At 39.6% G+C, this 18,514-nt stretch overlaps 1 protein-coding gene across 8 annotated transcripts in view; it reads right to left on the bottom strand.

Annotated features, from left to right (window-relative positions):
• The window catches only part of cita (citron rho-interacting serine/threonine kinase a), a 43,982-nt gene that overhangs the window by 13,769 nt on the left and 11,699 nt on the right, over window positions 1-18,514 (bottom strand). For 4 of the 8 annotated variants that reach the window (XM_034869723.1, XM_034869727.1, XM_034869725.1 and 1 more), the window contains 22 exons: window positions 17,378-17,483; window positions 16,684-16,827; window positions 16,388-16,507; window positions 14,553-14,723; window positions 10,360-10,413; window positions 10,214-10,267; window positions 9,793-9,933; window positions 9,507-9,635; window positions 8,859-8,954; window positions 8,469-8,585; window positions 7,675-7,784; window positions 6,638-6,812; window positions 4,295-4,492; window positions 3,995-4,048; window positions 3,223-3,420; window positions 2,748-2,941; window positions 2,491-2,626; window positions 2,190-2,294; window positions 1,702-1,842; window positions 1,351-1,458; window positions 1,039-1,231; window positions 436-597 (listed from right to left, as the gene is read on the bottom strand). In XM_034869723.1, the coding sequence (XP_034725614.1) occupies window positions 436-597; window positions 1,039-1,231; window positions 1,351-1,458; window positions 1,702-1,842; window positions 2,190-2,294; window positions 2,491-2,626; window positions 2,748-2,941; window positions 3,223-3,420; window positions 3,995-4,048; window positions 4,295-4,492; window positions 6,638-6,812; window positions 7,675-7,784; window positions 8,469-8,585; window positions 8,859-8,954; window positions 9,507-9,635; window positions 9,793-9,933; window positions 10,214-10,267; window positions 10,360-10,413; window positions 14,553-14,723; window positions 16,388-16,507; window positions 16,684-16,827; window positions 17,378-17,483 (2,906 nt within the window). The remainder of the gene's footprint in view (window positions 1-435; window positions 598-1,038; window positions 1,232-1,350; window positions 1,459-1,701; window positions 1,843-2,189; window positions 2,295-2,490; window positions 2,627-2,747; window positions 2,942-3,222; window positions 3,421-3,994; window positions 4,049-4,294; window positions 4,493-6,637; window positions 6,813-7,674; window positions 7,785-8,468; window positions 8,586-8,858; window positions 8,955-9,506; window positions 9,636-9,792; window positions 9,934-10,213; window positions 10,268-10,359; window positions 10,414-14,552; window positions 14,724-16,387; window positions 16,508-16,683; window positions 16,828-17,377; window positions 17,484-18,514) is intronic. The other 4 variants (XM_034869724.1, XM_034869730.1, XM_034869726.1 and 1 more) reach the window with 1 other exon arrangement.

Raw genomic sequence — 18,514 nt, 5'->3', positions numbered from 1 at the left:
ATTGGCTGCTTAGAAATTAAGTGTTAACGAGCAGTTGGACAGGTGTACCTAATAAAGTGGCCGGTGAGTGTATATAAATCAAACAAATCAAAACTTACAAAACTGGAAAATCGTATTAAAAAAGGGGAAATATTTTATTTGGTTGTCTCCGTAAAGTTTAAACACTATATTCATGCGCAACACAACATTTCAGCTGTTGTGCACCCGTTTTGCAATATATATATATATATATATATATATATATATTGCAATATATAGTCTTGCACTTCTGGTTAGATGATAACTGCATTTCATTAGCTCTGTACTTGTACTCTGCTGGATGACAATAAAACTGAATCTGAATTAAGGTAGCGTGTGTGTGTGTGTGTGTGTGTGTGTGTGTGTTTGTGTTTGTGTGTGTGTGTGTGTGTGCGCGTGCGTGCGTGTGACACAAACCTTCAGGTGTGGAGTTCTCCTTGCAGCGGGTAGAGGGGTTAAGAAGGCTGCTGGGGTTGGGCTGATGTTCTGGGGATTTGACAATTGCTGACATGAGGATCTGATGTCGAGCCTGGGCTGGCGTGGCAGGAGCCCCATGTTCCTGGGCTTTGAAATGAGCCGCTGTGTTACCATAAACAAATAAAACAACCTTAGATCAGTAATAGCTACTATGCAGGAAATATCTGGCTCCATTACCAAATGAATAATAGATATAAATCGCAAAAGAACCTGGTGTAGGTAATGGAGCAAGATGCTGCCATGGCAACATTGTTAAAAGATGTCTGGGAAAAGACAAGGGAGGAGGAGGCAAAATACAGGATTTTCCGAGCTGACTTAGGTTGTCATTTCTTATCTCCAATGGCAAACCTAACTTTATGGTGATATAGGTTTAAATGACAAATACATTATTACCAGAGTCAAATCAACAAGAATTATATATTTTAATATTACAGTGCCAGCTACAGAGTATCATCCAATTCCTTGCTCCCAAGCAATGTCAAAAGATATAAAGCCTGTCCCATATCGTGTGCACTTACTGTGCAGCCTAACACTGGGACCTACCCTCCTCTCTAAGGGATCGCAGCTCTATCCTCATCTTCTGCAGAGCCTCTTCCAGATCAGCGCATCTTGACCGCTCTTTATCCAAAGCCAGTTTCATGTCACCATACTGCATGGGAACTGCTGGCTGGGCCTGTGGAGCCAGTGCCCCGTTAGTTGTGGTGCCTACGTCTTCCCGCCGCCGCCCAAATATACCCTATTCAGAGAGGGAACATGTTACTGATAAAAGAACAAAACAATACAAACACATTTTCAGATAGAAGCTGTTTAGCAATCTAATGTGGCTTCAAGTTGTCATAAAATGTTTTCAAAGACCTTCTTTTTCTTCGTGGGCTGGTCCATTTTGGCCTGGAGGAAGTCAATGAGTTTAGTCTGCTGGGAGATAGTCCCCTCCATCTTCACCTTCTCATGAGAGTATACAGCCTGCAGGAAGGAAAACAGATCTTCAGAGAAGAAAATAACTCTGAAGACAACCTTAAAAGAGTTCTCTTAAGGACACATGAATTTAATTTATTCTTTTGGGACCCTGAGACACCTTTCTACTTGCCAACATCCGTTGCACTATTCTAATACTATTCTCTACTATTGAAATATCTAAATGGGACTCAGTTTCTCCCTAGAGACCGCTGTATTTCATCAAACTGAAAAGGTATTGCCATTGAGCACCTGTATATTCTCCAGCTGGTACTCCAGATCTGTCCTCTCAGTCTTGAGCATGTCTGTCTGGTCTAGGGCATCTTGCAGGCCTTGGGTCAGACGAAATATGTGGCTCTTCTGGAGGTCCATCTGCTGCTGGAGCTTCCCTTGCTGTGGGGACACCAGCACAAAGATATATAAAGTAAGAAATCGTATTTAAAATCAACCACATTTCAGAATGGTACAACATATAAGTATTAACTCTATTAAGAGAAGATATGTCAGGGACCAAAAAACATTTTTAGACAACTTTTTAAAGAAGATTTTGTATTTTGAATTCAAGTATGTCAATTTACATGAAATACTTTGATTCAAAATACATTCCTTTAAGGACAGGCTAAAACCGACTCCTGGTTGCATTTTTCATAAGTGAGTTATAGGGGACTAGTCCACAACATTAATGTAATTTACATTTAAGAAGAGCAGGTGTGTTTATGTGATTGCATTCCACATTCTACCTCTTCCATCAGCCTCTGTTTCAGTTCTCTCTCAGTCTCCAGTTTCTGCTGTAAGCTGCGGGCGTTCATCTCCAGCATGGTGTGCTTCTTCTCCAAATCATTGAGCTATGAGAACATGTAAGTGAACGTTCAATAGTTGCAACTAAAAGTTAAATTCACACCTCCACAAACAGTGTGGATTTTCTCTCTCAGAATTCAAAAACGTTTTTTTCACTTTCACAGGACCAAAGATGGGGTTAAAGTTAGATAAGATATAAGTACATTTGTTTTAACACTTAAAACAAGTATCAGATAGACTCACAGTATCAGATAGACTTTCAGCCTTCAGTCTCTGCTCCTTTAAGGCCTGCTGTAAAGCCAGTATCTCAGCTTTGTGCTCCTTGACTGCCAGTTCTACTGCCTGGCGAGATTCAGTGCTCCGCTGGTCTGCTCGCAACCTGTAAACAGCACAATAACTTAGAAGTCTTAGAATAGCAATAGATTTTAATGACATGGATGTCATTCTCACGTAAAATAACAAAGAGTACGTTTATTTAAGTGTTCATGCTTGTTTTTTACCTGTTCTGCTTCTCATTGTCCAACAGTCTCTGCAGGTCTCTGGTGCGTCTCTCGGCTTGGCTTTTTTCGTCCTCCAGGGCACCTCTCCAAGCCTCCCACTGCCTCTCCTTCTCAAGCAACTCGTCATTTAGGGACTCCAGCTCCACCACCTGCTCTTCTAGCATGCTGCATGTGGTTTTCAGTGTCTCAATGTTCTGGGAGGATATACGAGCAAAACTGAAGAGGGAATCTTTTGGACAAAATAACGTAATTGTCTCTCCTTTCAGATACAGCGCTTCAGATTCAAGGTCCCAGTATTATGAATTTTAATGATATAATGCATCACATCTTTGGTCTGAACCATGAGGATAAATAAGGTTAAAAACACAACTTGACTTGTTACAATTTCTCTAACATTCCATTATATTTACCGGTGTGTGGTACAGGAGGTTGCAGTGAATTATTCCAGAGCATTCATGTACAGTGTGTGCGTTACCTGTTTCTGGTTGTTGAGGTGCATCTCGCGGTCAGCCACATCCCTCCTCAGCCTGTCCACTTCCTGGCTCAGCTGCAACTGGTCCTCCCTCTCATCTGACGCTTCATCAAGCTGTTTGGATAGGTAGAAGTTCTGGCGGTTCAACTCAGCATTTTCCTGACTCAGCTGCGTAAGCTGCTCCTCCAGATCAGTGATCACCTGTGGCAACACAAACAACTAGAGGTGTTAGTTTTGCTTACGGAGGTGAACAGATATTTTTAGGTACTGGTCACAAAAGCCAGGAGAAAAAAAAGCATTGAAGTAATAGCACAGCTGGGCTACAAATGAATTTACATTTTTACAATACCGTAATGCTGATGGTGAAGTTACTTACAAAATCCCACTAGTAAGAGAATTGTGTTCGCCATGTAAGAATTAGGGTGCTTTATTAAGTGAGTCAAAAATCAAATAAGTAATAATCTTAAGATGTTTCATTTGAAAGTTAATTTAGGTGATTTATTGGACATTTTATTTAAATGTTACCCATCATTCATGTCAATAATTTAGTTACAGTTAACATGTAAAAACATACCGTATGACAAGTTTTTGGGCCTAGTTGGAGAATGCCCTATGAAAGCAAGCTGTGCTCCCTAAACCAAAACGTGATTCAGTTGACTACATTGCTATATTAGAATGATGGTTTAAAGTTGAACATGAATTACCACATATTTATTTATTTATAATCGTTCTGCTGCTGATGAAAGCAGAAACAAAAGGCTGTGGCAGTACTCACTGAGCAGCTGTCTCTCAAGGCATCAAATTTGCGCTGAATTTCATCTCTGTGATTCTGCGGGAAACAAGAGCAAATAGAGACAAAAAAAAAACAATCACATCTGACTGCTACATAAAATGGTGATGTATTGCTGACAACATTATTTAAAATAGACTGAAAACGTAACCTGACCTTTCCTTTGGACTTTGTGCATAACAGATTGCCTACATCTGCATATTTTTATGTGAAATGTATATTCACCTGTACTTCTATGACATAACTCTGATTGCACACATAAGGGCTTGCATGTGCTTGTCTTACCCTGAGGGCGGTGATCTCCTCTTCAGCCTCAGCAGTGGTCTCTTCCAGCTCAGTCTTTGCTTGCTGCAGCTGGCTCTCCAGGGCAAGACGTGCAGCCTGCAGGCTACTAATCTGGGACTCGCGCTCCTGCAAGGAGAGGGTCAACTCTGACACCTGTCTCTTGATCTCCAGCTTCTCTTCTTCATGTTCCAGGCCCATCTACGACAAAACAGGACTAGGGTGAATGCAGTGTATATCCCAGAGTAAATCAGATGTCAAATAGATTGTATTTGCATATGTAAGTTCTTAGTTAACTACGGCTACTTTTGCATAACTTGTAAGGGGCGTCAGAGGGTACAGGTGACCCCAGGCCAGACTACAAATTTGTGTCTATTTTTGTTATTGCCACTCTTCATTCCAACCCCAACCGGCCCGTCAGACACCGCCACCACAATTCTGGAGTGTGGTCTATCTGTATAGTGTCTTGAGATAACTCTTGTTATGAATTGATACTATAAATAAAATTGAATTGAATTGAATGTGTAGAAAACACTAATGTAAATTGAACTGCATCCTGAGTAGCTAAGTCAAAATGCCTCACCAAAAATTAGCGACTTAAAAAGGAAATTACAGGGTACAGAGAGAACAAGAAAATGAAAGGAGCAGAGGGGCAATGGCCAAATTTCTGGCCAAAACAAAAGTGTGACAGGCACCAGATAGAAAGGGGAAGCTGAATATGGCAGAGATGAGAAGCTAGGCAGACTAGCCCATAAAACCCACAGGACCGGACTCAGTTTTAAAGTTAGAATGAAGCTACTTATATGATGTGAAACTTGTCAACTTGAGGCATCCATTGGTAGCAACCATTGTCATGCTATCTAGTCACTAAAAGGCTATTGTCCAAGAGTGTTTTGAAATAGGTGGTGCTGGAGTGGGTGTGGATGAGGTGCCCAATGTGGAATATTTTGTCCCCCTTTTCAAAACTCCTAATGGCTGGCCTGTCTTTGCTTTCATGTAGGAACTTTTTGAATGCCATCATGACTAATTAAAAGAAAAAAGTAATGAAACAAAGCTGAAATAGTATAGCATATGTTTCTGACATAAAGCAAGCTGAATGGGCAGTAAAAGTAGAAAGAAAACACTTAGAAGATGTCAGGGGGGCTCATGTCCAACACGCGGATATAGAAATGTAGATGCAAACTCTACAATTAACAACCAAACACAGAGACAGCCCAGCCTAGAAACCTAAAAGTGCATGGTGAAAAATAAGACCTCTAGTAATTAGATTTAAAATGTCAAACTTGTTAGGATTTTTATTTTGTATTATTTTAAAAGCTTTAAAAAAAGAAAGAAGAAATGTCAGCAAATTCTGTGAAACAAGGATGCATTTATCTTCGTCATAGGCTTCTGACTATTACAGAGATGAAAAGAGTGGATTTAATCTCAAAGTACATATTTGTGTGTGAGAGAGAACAGTGTGTGTGTTTGTATGTGGGAGTGCAGAAAGACCAGCAATTAGTTCCAATCTGTGTATCACATCTATGTGGGAAAAGTGTGTGGAGGTAGAGACACAACATCTAGTCAGCAGGTTGTCCGCCACTAACATCGGCAGACAGCACACCAGGGGGTGATAGCTCTTCAGGAGAAAGGGGACATTGTAGTTCTCAATTACGTAAAAAATTATTTTTATAGAATAGGTTCGCATTTAATGCACACACAGCTAATGGATTTTGCGGTGTATTTCTCAGAGTGGTGGAGAAACATTTGTACTTTTAAAACTCCTAAATGTAACTAGTTTAATACATTATAACTCACAGATGAGTTTCAAACATCCAAAATAGGCACAAAAAAAAATTAAACCTTTTCTTTGGTGTATCTCTGTGAGACTTCATAGAATTTTGTAGAAAAGTTATAAGCTTCACAGGGAGGTTTGACCGCAAACCAGAGCTTATAGACAAATAGCATCTTGCTCAAGGACACGTCTGCAGGGTGAATGCTTGACAACATGGGAAGTAACACATTATTCATTGGACATGCTACTATGTTCTGCTTTATTTTTATATGGTCAAACCGATCGTTCTCACCTGTTGTAATGCAACTATATTGTTGCAGATAATACATGAAGGCTGCAGATACAGCTTGTGTACAGGCCCGATGGCAATTTTGTAGAGGCGCCATTATCGGCAAACAGTATTTAATTAGCTGTTTATCTGAAAGGTATCTGAGCTCGCTAGCTAATCAGCAGCCTTAATCCCTTTTGTGGATTGGTATAATGTAAGGCTAATACGGTATGCTAGTTAAAGTGAATTACTTAATCTTGAGCTAACAGATTTTGCCTCTTATCTCTGCTTCCTGTTGCCTCACCTCCCGCAGCCTGCTCTCCAGCTCCAGCAGCCGGGTCCTCTTGGTCTGCTCCTGCTGACTCATCTTCTCCAGGTGCTCTTCCAGTTTGGCATTTTGGGACTCTAGCTTGCCTGCCTGAGACTCCAAATAGAACTTTTGTTGCCGAAGCTCTGAGATCATCTCCTCCTGGGCTTTCCTGACAAAAATATACACAAACAGATGACTATTACATCGCCTGTTTACAAGTCGACATCTTTCAAAAAACAATATCCTAGCATATAAAAAGATTTAGATTAGAAGTTTCAGTGGCATTAATAATGTGAGCCAAACATTTAGAACATGTCTTTTTATGTATTGAGTTAAATTAGTAAACATAATTTTATAAATTCAGGTGGGGACTTTTACCTTTTGAGTTATGATTAGTTGAAGCTGCATTTTCTGTATTTAGACCTGTGATAAATTATTGTTTTGGTCACTTGGGGCCAGCAGACACAAGTTGTGAATATAAAAGTGACATATCATCACCTTACAAGTTGAAATGGCAAATGTGTCAGCAAACAATTGTTATTTAGACAACTAGCTGTTGCAGAGCGACATTATCATGCGTTTTTTGTTTCTGATGTCCTGAAGAATATGAGTTTAACATTCACGCTCATTCACAATTCTGTGGGAATTATTTAACTGTTTAGCTGCTTAAAGCTCCACTATACTCACCAGGCTGTTGCTAACTGTGTCTGTCTATTTGGTGCTGAGCAGGTAGTGTACAGTGGTTTTTAAAACTTGTTCCGCTTAAAACAGCAATGAGAGCGGTGAGAGTGAATCAAAATAGTAAAGTTGCAGCCGTACAGCTAAATGAATGAGCTCAAACTCTCTATAAATCTCTGTGAGGCTGAGAGGAGCTGCAGATTCAGGTTAGAATTCGTTTTCCATAAATGTACATTTATGCGCATTTTGAAGTATCACAGTAGAAAAGCTGAATGGAGGCTCGAGGAGACAGAACCATTGTGGTCGGGCACTGATGAATAGCACCGTATGGGCAGAAGGTCTAGTTAACTCACATATTCTTCTGGGTGTAGATGCTGCTATTAGCAGCCAGCTTGTTAGCCTCTGACAGCTCAGCGATGCGTTGTTCTAGGTTCTTCATCTTGGAATCCATAGCATTAATGGTCTGTAGGAAGGGGGAGAAACAATAACATGGTGGAAATCCTATTCCATTAAAAGAGGCTAAAATGCAGGAACATATTCCATTTTAAATGAACCCAAATCCTACTAAGATTAATGGTACATAAACATTTCAGCAGCAATATTTCTTTTATGGGAAACAGATTTTTGTACTGCAGTGAAATCCTATTACAGTCCATTAAGGTGTTGCCTGGATCTTCTAACGTCAACGTCAGATGACTGTCTCTAAAAGCTTCTTACTGCCTCAATTCTACCACATTAACCAGATTAGGACTTGAGCCCAGGCTTTATAGTGCAACATAAAGTATACTACAATTTAAACCAACGGTACATTCCAGTACATTTGAACGACTATAATAAATTGCGTAAAGAAAGAAAACACATTCATGATCTAGTTTTGGAATTCTCAAAACAAATTCAGTGGATAATGTATGAGCAACTAAAACCCATTGAGATTTATACAGTACATTGGACTTGTATAATATAATTGAGAGGGAAAATATGACAATTATAAACATTGCTGCTGTTTCTACTGTTGATAAAAGAACCACTAAAGTAAGCTATGGTATTAGACAGTAAAAATATATAATGCTTTAGATCCCTTAGTGTTTTAAATCCCATCTCAGTAGAACATTTACTAGCAAATGCCAGAGTAGATATAATTCCTTACTGCTTTCTGTTCACTTATTAATTTGCAGTTCTCCCTCGACTCCTCCTCCTGCTGGGCTTTTCTGGCCTCGAGGCTCTCCTTGTCAGCCAGGTCCACCTTCATCTGGTTCACCAGAACCTAAATCAAACACATCCGGCATATATTACATTTGTCACATTTAGGTCAAAGTCTGTAATTTCCTACGTGATAAACCAATCATAAACAAAAACACATGGTCATCTCACTGTTAAACAGCTCTGACTTATATAACACCACAACAGTAATTTAGAATGGCAGGACTGACAAGGGTCTATTATTATTACTTGTATTACTATTTATAATGAACGTGTGTGTGTACATTCTCAGACATATACAATGTTCAGTAGCCTGGATAATAGAAGGCTGGCCAACCTTGATTTTGTCTTCATAAAGCTTCTCCTTTTGAACCAGTTGGGTTTCCATCCTCTGGGCTGTTGACTGGGCATCCCTCAGGTTCTCCTCTAGTTCCTGGAGGGAAAAGAATTATAAATATAACCTTGTGTTAACATCTAACAGAATAAACGTATATCCAAAATAGACTACACATTTCTCACATTAATGTTAATAATGCAGTATAGCTTTCTTTGTATATTATATACAAACAATCACAGTGATGATAAATGCAGCATAAAGCCTTGGATTTACAAAACAAAAACGCACAATTTGAAATTATGCAACAATTCAACTCTAACATCAAAACCATTAAAATCAAAACAAATGAAGAAACTTGCATCAAAAAGCTGGAAGTCCATAAGTCGGCTGGAGCGGTGCCTGCTCATGCTGACACCGGTAAAATCGTGTGTATGTCAAACTCTAATGTAATGACACCGGTAAACAAGTAGCCACTTGTGAGGGCTCAGCTGGCAAAGAGCTCTTCAAAAAGAAATGTGTGTAGTGCGTATTTGTGTGCCAAGATAACTGATGAGGAATAGACTGGGAGAGGCCAGGATGAATGGGGGGGGAGGAATAAGAAGTAGAATGGGTCAGAGTATTAGCAAGTCTTATCTGTATTTCTCTCACCAGGATCTTTTCAGCCATCTGCTGGATCTGCTGGGATTTGGTCTGAATGTCATCTTTCAGCTTATTCTCCCGCCGCTCGACCATTTCCAGCCTCTTTACCTGGTTCTCTAGGGTCTTCCTGCCTTCCTGCTTACACACCAAAAAGAATAACATTAAGTTAGCCACAGAGATACCTTCTCAAAAGCAACTTGTGTTGCAGGTAAATCAATTACAGGAAAGGGTATTTAACAAACCAGTATAATGTAACAAATGCATATGTTTCAGGATTGTGGGTATACTTTGGTACCTCTGTCTCTCTCAGGCGGCGTTTTAAAGTGTCACTGGAGTCGGTTTTTCCACGCAGGCGCTCCAGATCTCGCTCCAGCCGCTCCTTGGCCTGCCGGACATTCTGCAGCAGCTCAGTGGCTTCTGTGCTCGCTTTCACTGCCTGGGAGAGGTCAGGAGGTCAAACGCTGTTAGAGGATCCCAAGACAAACCTATTCATATGCTTGGGCAATTCCTATCCACTAACAAATTGAAAAAAAGCTACTCAAGGGAATAACAGAACTACAGGCTTCAGAAATGGAGAGATAACAAGTTAAAAGGATTCCTTCACTTGTTTAAAGAACAAATCATTTTAAAATAATCTTGCTGAGAATAAAATACCTAAATAATGTTATTTTTCTCTTAATACATAATGACAGTAACACAGAGAACAATAAATTTACCTTGGACAGTTTATCCTGGAGCTCCTGGATTTTCACCTGCTGCTCAGAATTGGTCTGAAAAAACATAGTACAGAAAACTCAGTCAATACACTTTATGGTAACTATGGCTTTAAGCATGTAGATCAATCTGACAAAGGATTTGTTACCTTTTCTAGTTTGGAGAGAAGCTCCTCCACGTCAGCTTTGCCCTGCTCTTTAGCCTGAAAAATAATTGGCATATAGTAGAGACCAATAATCAATGGTCAATGATCAATGCAGTACAATTCATCAATTTTCTTGTGGTTGCAATAGCAAAAGGGCTTGCACAGCAGTCCAGGCAGCAGTTTTTCGCCATAAATTTCCTCTAGTTCCTCCTGAAGGATCCCTGAATGCAGCGATGGGGCTTACAAACCGTCATGTGACTCAACCATTTCAACTGTTTGCAGGCCGTTTGCAATGCCTTTTACAAAAACATGTTTGGTATTGAGTCCATTAGTCTTTCAGACTAACAGGATTGCAAATGTATATTTAATAATACTGGATTGATAGCATCAAGACACTACAAAGGCAAAAAAAAGAGGAGAGGAAAGTATGATGTGTATTTCGGCTTTGCAGATTGTGTGCTTGGGTCCTAAGCTATGATTTCAGCAGTTAGCCTGGACATGCAGTCGTTAGTCAAATTCATTTCAAACTTTCAAGCTTTTATTAACATTTCCTCATTGCAGAAATATATATATTTGAGTATAAAGTGTTGCCACACCTAATTTGATTTAGAATAAATTGCCATTTTATTTAAAGGTCCCATGACATGATGCTCTTTGGATGGTTTTATATAGGAATTAGTGGCCCATATCTGAAGTCTATTTCCCAAAATTCAGCATTGGTGCAGAATTACAGCCACTAGAGCTAGTCCCACAATGAGCTTTCCTTAGTGTGTGCCATTTCTGAGTCTGTAGCTATTGAGGAGGAGGAGGAGGAGGGGGGGAAGGGCAAAGTGGAGGCTGGGGGTGTGGCCTTGACCAACTGCCACTTTGCTCGTTTGAAAGCCATGATGTCTCTCTCTCATGGGTGGGCCAAATTCTCTGGGCGGGCAAAGCAGAGAAAGGGGAGGTAACCTTGAGATTCCAGATCGGCCCATTTGAGCTTTCATTTTCTCAAAAGGTAGAGCAGGATACCTAGGGCTCATATTAATGTTCAAAACCTCATAAAGTGACATTTTCACGCCATGGGACCTTTGTTTTTTTTTACGTTTGTAGATAACATCCGGTAATGTTACAACAGTTCTAAGACTATAGTAGAGTCTAAGACAAAAAAAAGGAAAATAATGTGTACTTCAGATTATTTCAATGATTTGAGTAATGTTTGTAAGCCATGGCCCGTTTACCGGGAGCCCTGACAGGTTTCTTTGTCATTATGTATTCTGTAGAAGCAGTATGGGGATTTGTTGCGCAAAATATACTATGCAGTTAATATGTATGTTCTTTAGTCACCCATCCTTTGTGGAAACTGTCGGACCCTGATTAATGTGTAACTGATAGAATGTATAGGTCTGATATATGGTATATCATGATATATGGTCTGGTATAGTGTTTTTCAAAGCCTGTGTAAAAATGCAATAACAAGATATCCGACTGGAACATAACAACTAAAATGTTGAAGTGATCTGAAAGCCTAAAAACATTATTAACCCAATTTTAACGATCCATGCACACGGCCTGAAGGGCCTGGTGGAGATGCATTTGGGGCATGTACAAATCCACTTTTGCTAGTTTAACGGCAGAAACAAAATTGTCCCTGCGCCAGGCACATGGTTCGAAAGGGTGGTACTTAGCATCTTAATTAAGCTGAGCCTAGGCACATTGCTAATGCACTAGTAAAATAACAATGAAATGCTGCGTAATTGACTTCAGAACAGGTTTTGTCCAAGAACTGTCTTCCAAAGAATTGTGCCAAAGTACGGAACATGTCTATTGATGGGGGCTGTCTTCAAGAGGGTGGGAAAGAAGATGTTTTAATACTTTTGATAGTATGTATCTGAATTCAAACTTCAGTTGCTATGCAGGCTAAGGCCCTGTTCACACGTACATTTCCCTTAGTTTTTACCCTTTGTTTACATGCAAACAGGGAATTTGCCTCTAAAAATGAGAAAAATTCCTGCCAGAGTGGAGAGTTTAACCTTTTTGGGAGAATTAGACATTCGTATAATATGTCACAAGAAGTTAGATTTTATTTTGATCATTTACACTTTCAAAATAAGAGAAAACAAAAAAATGGAGTCTGCAAAAGTTTGGCCAGCCTGCAGAGTTAATACCTTGTACTGCCCCCTTTGGTAAGTATCACAGCTTGTAAACGCTTCTTGTAGCCAGCAAAGAGTCTCAATTCTTGTTTGAGGTATCCTCGCCCGTTCTTCCTTACAAAAGTCTCCCAGTTCTTTGAAATTTCTGGGTTGTCTGTCACGCAGTACTCTTTTAATGTCTATCCATAGATTTTCAATTATGTTGAGGTCAGGAGATTGTGAAGGCCATGGCAAAACCTTCAGTTAACGCCTCTTGATGTAATTCACCGTGGATTTAGAGGTGTGCTTCGGATCATTACCCATTTGTAGAAGCCATCCTCTCTTTATCTTCAGCTTTTTCACAGATGGCATCTAGTTAGCGTCCAAAATTTGCTGAAATTTGATTGAATCCATTATTCCTTCTACTCGTTAAATGTTCCCTGTGCCACTGGCTGCAATACAACCCCAAAGCATGATTGATCCACCCCCATGCTTAACAGTTAAACAGAGGTTCTTTTCATTAAATTCTGTGCCCTTTCTTCTCCAAACTTACCTTTGCTCATTGCCAAAAAGTTCTATTCTAACCTCATTGGTCCACAGAACGTGTTTCAACAATGCATCAAGCTTGTCTGTATGTTCATTTGCAAATTTCAAATGCTAATTTTTGTGGTGAGGACGTAGAAGTCATCTTCTGCTGACTCTTCCATGAGGACCATAATTGTACAAGTATTTCTTTATAGTGGAATGGTGTACCACAACTCCGGTGTCCGACAGGTCTTTCTGGATGGATCGTGCAGTCAAACGTTGGTTTTGACCTAATTTTCTCACAATCCTGCAAGCTCTTCTGTCTGATATTTTTCTTGGTCTTCCAGATCTTGCTTTAACTTCCACTGTTCCTGATGACTGGCATTTCTTAATTACATTCCGAACAGAGGATATTGGGATCTGAAAGCGCTTTGCTATCTTCTTATAGCCTTTTCCTGCTTTGCGACCGTCAACTATTTTCAGTTTAAGTTTTCTAGACAACTGCTTAGAAGAACCCATGGTGCTGATTGTTGGGGCATGGTCAGATGAGACTGGGCAATTAAAACCTTAACATTGACATCACCTGGTGATTCCAGACGCTGATTGAGAACAATCCATGACACTGTCAGGTCTCAGCTTTCCAAAGGGGGCAGTGCATGCCATGAATACTGTAGCGTGCCCAAGCTTTTGCAGAGGCTATTTTGAAAGTGTAAGTGATGTAAATAAAATCTAACTTTTTGTGACATATTATACGAATGTCTAATCTGTCATTCAGATTTTCCATCTTTTCTTGGCTTCTTTATGCACATTAATACAACTTTTTACCTGGGGTGCCCAAAACTTCAAGCCCCACTTTAAACTGAGACAAAAGGAGGTTTGGGTGAGGAAGCTGAGGAAGTGAGGAAGACAAGAGAGAGGAAGCGATTCGTTGCTGTTATTGCTATTTTTGTGATTATGGTTGGCTAACGTAGGCTTGAGCTTCTTGTTACACTGCTACGTACAGGTCTGGCATGATCTAGACGGAATTGACGGCATACATGGGTACGTGAAACCAAACACTTTTCTGAAAACGGACAGGTGTGCCCAAAGTAATTTTTGAATCCGGGGAGGTTGAAATATCCATTTATGAAAATAGCGCCCACACGTAAACATAGTTTAACTTAGGTCTTTGTTTATGAAATAAAGATCTTTATAATTGCACCACGTCTGCATACTGATAAATCTTAGTTTTTTTTCCGCATCTGAAAGTCTTTTCACAAGTATTGGCACAATATTATTTGTACTTCCAAGGCGCATGGAGAGGGAAAAGAAATCTAAAGAAGTCAAAACACCAGTAACACTTGTACTATATGTACCAACTTTACTGTAAGATTGAGACATTTTTCAGCTTGTGGCCTTCCTCAGGGCCATCAGGGTTCCTTGTCATTATCTATTCTGGCAATATTTTGCCAGGATCATCAGGAAGACAACAACAAAGCAATGCTATGTTTCAGGGACAAAATGTGAGTCCTTCACCTGTGACACATAATTGACCAATAAGTATTTTTGCTGCAAACATACCTTCTGTATTCTCTGCTGGTATTCCACAGCTTTCCTTTTGAGGTCCTCACTTGTTTGCCTGGAGTCTCGAAGTTCAGATTCGTAGAGGTCGCTGCGGCGTCGGGCAGCTGACAGGTCCTCCTCCAGCTGCCTGATGGTGACCTGCATCTCCTCCAGCTGGGCATGGTACTCCTGAGTCCAAAGACCGCAAACAGTGGTCATCAATGTGGAAAAAAACTGCCCTCCCACTGAAGTTTCATCTAATCAAGTTTGGTCAAGTTCACCACTACTATTAACATCTTACAGTATATCCCTTATAGAACTTAATATCTCTTATACAACACAATGTTGTGCATTGCTGGTTGTATTGTGACACCAATTTCATTTATATTTTGAAACCTGTTCAGGGACTTCTGGCTGTGAACACACTCATGCTGTGCAAGCTGGAGACAAGTCACCACTGTCATCCAAGTAAAACATTATTTGAAAACGTATTTTTTAATTTCAATAAAGAAAAACTGCTTAGTTTAAAAATATTTACAAGAACTTCAAGTAAACAAGATTGTTTACTTCTTTAAGCAATAAGTCCTGCCATTTTCAAATATCCATTGTGCTACGTAGCTTTACAAATGGTTTAACCTAGCAGTGTTTCAACATTTGCCAACTTTCAAGAAGCTGGTGTTATCCTGAATAAATGTACTGTTCTATTTAGGCTTTTCCTGAAACAGTGCAGTTACAAGCAAGATACAACAGCAGCAATAGTTAGTTTGATACAGCCTAAAGAGGGTAACTGAGCTCTTAGCAAGGGCAACAATTGCTGCCAATGCTACGCAGACAAATATATACTGTACTTCACATATCTGCTGACACAGTTTCACTGTGCAGCGATCTTTAGAAACTGCACTGCACGAAAGCAATAATCATATACCACCAAAAAGGGTCAAAATCAAAGATAAGACGGATTACCACTTCAATGCTGTAGTAGGCAACTTTGCACTATAGAGACCATAAAGTGAAAGGAAAGACAACTGCTTAAGTCAACAAAAATCTTTTCAGAGACATGTTGTACTGATGTTGGTTCACTCTTAGATTATCCCATCATGTGAACCAAGATTTTTAACAAGTGAAATAATGGAAACAAAACCGCAGTTAAACGCTAATATTTTTGTTTCAGTTTTTGGTTCTTCTGTAAGAATTGCATTATCACATTTTTTTTTTATACATTTGTTCACCAAAAACAAAGAAAATTCATTGCGTCTCATTCTAAAAAGAGACCTGATAAAACTACAACAGTGGGTCACCTACAGGGGATATTTAGTGGCCATATTTGGTGGGTCATGGTTAATGTAGAACCCTGTTTGGTCTGTAAACATATTTCTAAGTTCAACTTTTTGATTTGAATCATAAATGTTGATTAAAAAATTGGTAAAACTATGTTCCCTTGGGAGGAAAGGCGGACAAATCTCTTGGTAATGATCAAAGTGTCCTGCACTTTTGTACCTTGCAGGGATACCATCTGCAGGGATGACCTTTATGAGTGTTGAGGACAAGGCAGTCCTCAGAGGGAAAGCCTTGCCTGTGTAACAGGGACACACTGAAGAATATAATCTCACTGCTGCTTCAGTAACTCCTTTATCAGCTATGATAGTATAAAGGCAACACTGTGGAAAGTAGAAGATTCTCCTCAAGTTAGACGATGGATGGAAGCATGAAGGCATCCATCTCCCCCCCCCCCCCCCCCCCCCCCCCCCCCCACATTCACTAGACATTAGCATAAATAATTTGAAGTGTTTCACATCATTATTGTGATTAGAGGGTGGAGACAGAGGAGTGTTTGAATGAGAAGATTTACATACTTGCTCTTTAATTTCTTGCAGCTTGTTGCTCTGTTCCCGGATGTCGTGCAGCAGCTGCATGGCCTTGTCATCCTCTCTGGAGACTTCCACACGGGCCTCCTCTAAACTTCGCTTTAGGCTCTGCAAACACACATGTGCGCACAAATTCAAGTCTGCTGTTCGTTTGAATCAATTGATTTTTGAGGCGTTGAGGACTGTGACACACAACTTGCATAAGAGCATCTTTATGTTTGAACATTTCTTTCAATTCTACACACGCACGCACGCACGCGCACGCACACGTTACTATGACTCACACTGCACTCCGTGATGTAGGTAGCGAGGTCTTGCTCCAGAATGTTCCTCTGAGTCTCGGATGCTTTCAGCTCCACATCCTTCTGGTGGAGCACTGACTCCAGATCAGTCATTTTACGCTGGAACCTGGAGATCTCTTGCTCCATCTGAATCCACCGGAGAAGAGCACAATTACCAGTTTCTTTGCAACTTTACTAAAGGTCAACAACTGTAACTTTGTGTTACATTCAACGCTTTAAATGTGACAGCAATGTAAAGCCACTAAAAGTGGTGATTTAAATCAGTGAAAATGTGCCATCATCAGTCATAGATTCTGATGATAGTGAAAGTATTTCACACAATCCCTTAAATAGAAAATGTAGTTCTAATGTTGTACACACAACATGATTAACTTGGCTTATTACAGCAACACCAGAAGCCTGTTGATCTGTGTCAAGCCAGTCAGGCAGAATAAACAAAGGACATCTGGTAATAAAACCCATGATCAAATAATTTGTTTTGCTCAAAAACTACAAAAATACAATTTCAGTTTCCAGTCATTCAAAGGCAGTCAGTCAACAATGGTCAACTCTAGTCATCTCTGTCTTGCTTAATGGAGAAGATCTTGCATTTGAAAATAAGAATGACTTGTTTCTCATAAAGGCTTGTAGTAAAATACTGAAACATGAATAAAAATGGCTTTGAGTACACCCTCACCTTGTGACATTTGTCTTGAGTTTCTTGTAATTCTCTGCTTTTAAGATGCAGTTTCTTTTCCATGGAGTTGGTCTTAGCAGGAGAATTGACGCCAGCAGACACTGACCTGAGAACAACAACATATACTGTATATGTAAATATATACATGTTCATTATAATACCAGTGGGATACTATTGCCTTCTTTGCAGAAGGGTTAGCTATGTTTAGACTGTCTAGAGAGGTTATTTACCAAATTAAAATAAATAAAGATGAGACAAATTTTCATAAAAATGTTTCGATTGTGTAAAAACGTAGAACATTCCAAATATCACAAATCATATCAGCTAATTAATTAGTATTGTAGCTTAATTAAGCTGGCTGAAATGCAGACAGACACAACACCCACGCAACATAAATGAGCAATACTGAGAAGCTAAAAATAATAAGGTTGCTGGCAACATTTAGGACAACATTCTTTAACAAAGAATTTTTTAAGTGAGAAAAAAACGAAGTATATTATATTCATCAAAGTTAATTCTGGACAAAACAGACTGCATGAACAAAACAATGTGTAGACCTGGGAATATTTGCTGTTTGCCTGACAAAATAATGTGACAGGAGAATTTGGGCTATGCTTTTGCTCAGGGTTTGTCTACACAGAGCTCTGTAGTCAGTCCAATGCACTGGATTTTGTTGTTTATGTAAGGTGATGTCCTATTTTGTTTCCATTCTTTGGGAATCATTTAGAGCAGAGTTGATTATTGCCCTTCTCTTGGCCAGAAAAAAGAGAAAATTCTGCTCTGAGGTATTCTAAATACATGAATGGGTCTTTTGAATGTGTTCACAAATACAGCAGAGGGATCTTTAATAAAGTTAAGTCAGACTGAGTCATAGTGTTAAAAATAATCCCAAATCAAGCACTGCTTCCTTCGCCTCTCTGCATCGAGAAACATCCCCCTGAAACACACATATACAGTACATATGGGGGAGTACACACACACAGTGCCATAGGAAGTGAATGGGAAGGAGTAGAATAGTCCAGACACACACACACTAAACAAGGAGGCGTTCCAGCAAGTTTAATGTTCAGTAACACTTGAAAATATATGTTTTTCTCGCCTAAATTTTTACCCTTAAAAAAGTGCTGCTGTTTCCAC

The sequence above is a fragment of the Etheostoma cragini genome, chromosome 4 (assembly GCF_013103735.1).
Source record: "Etheostoma cragini isolate CJK2018 chromosome 4, CSU_Ecrag_1.0, whole genome shotgun sequence".
Classification (NCBI taxonomy): domain Eukaryota; kingdom Metazoa; phylum Chordata; class Actinopteri; order Perciformes; family Percidae; genus Etheostoma; species Etheostoma cragini.
This window is presented reverse-complemented; position numbering and strand designations above follow the sequence as displayed.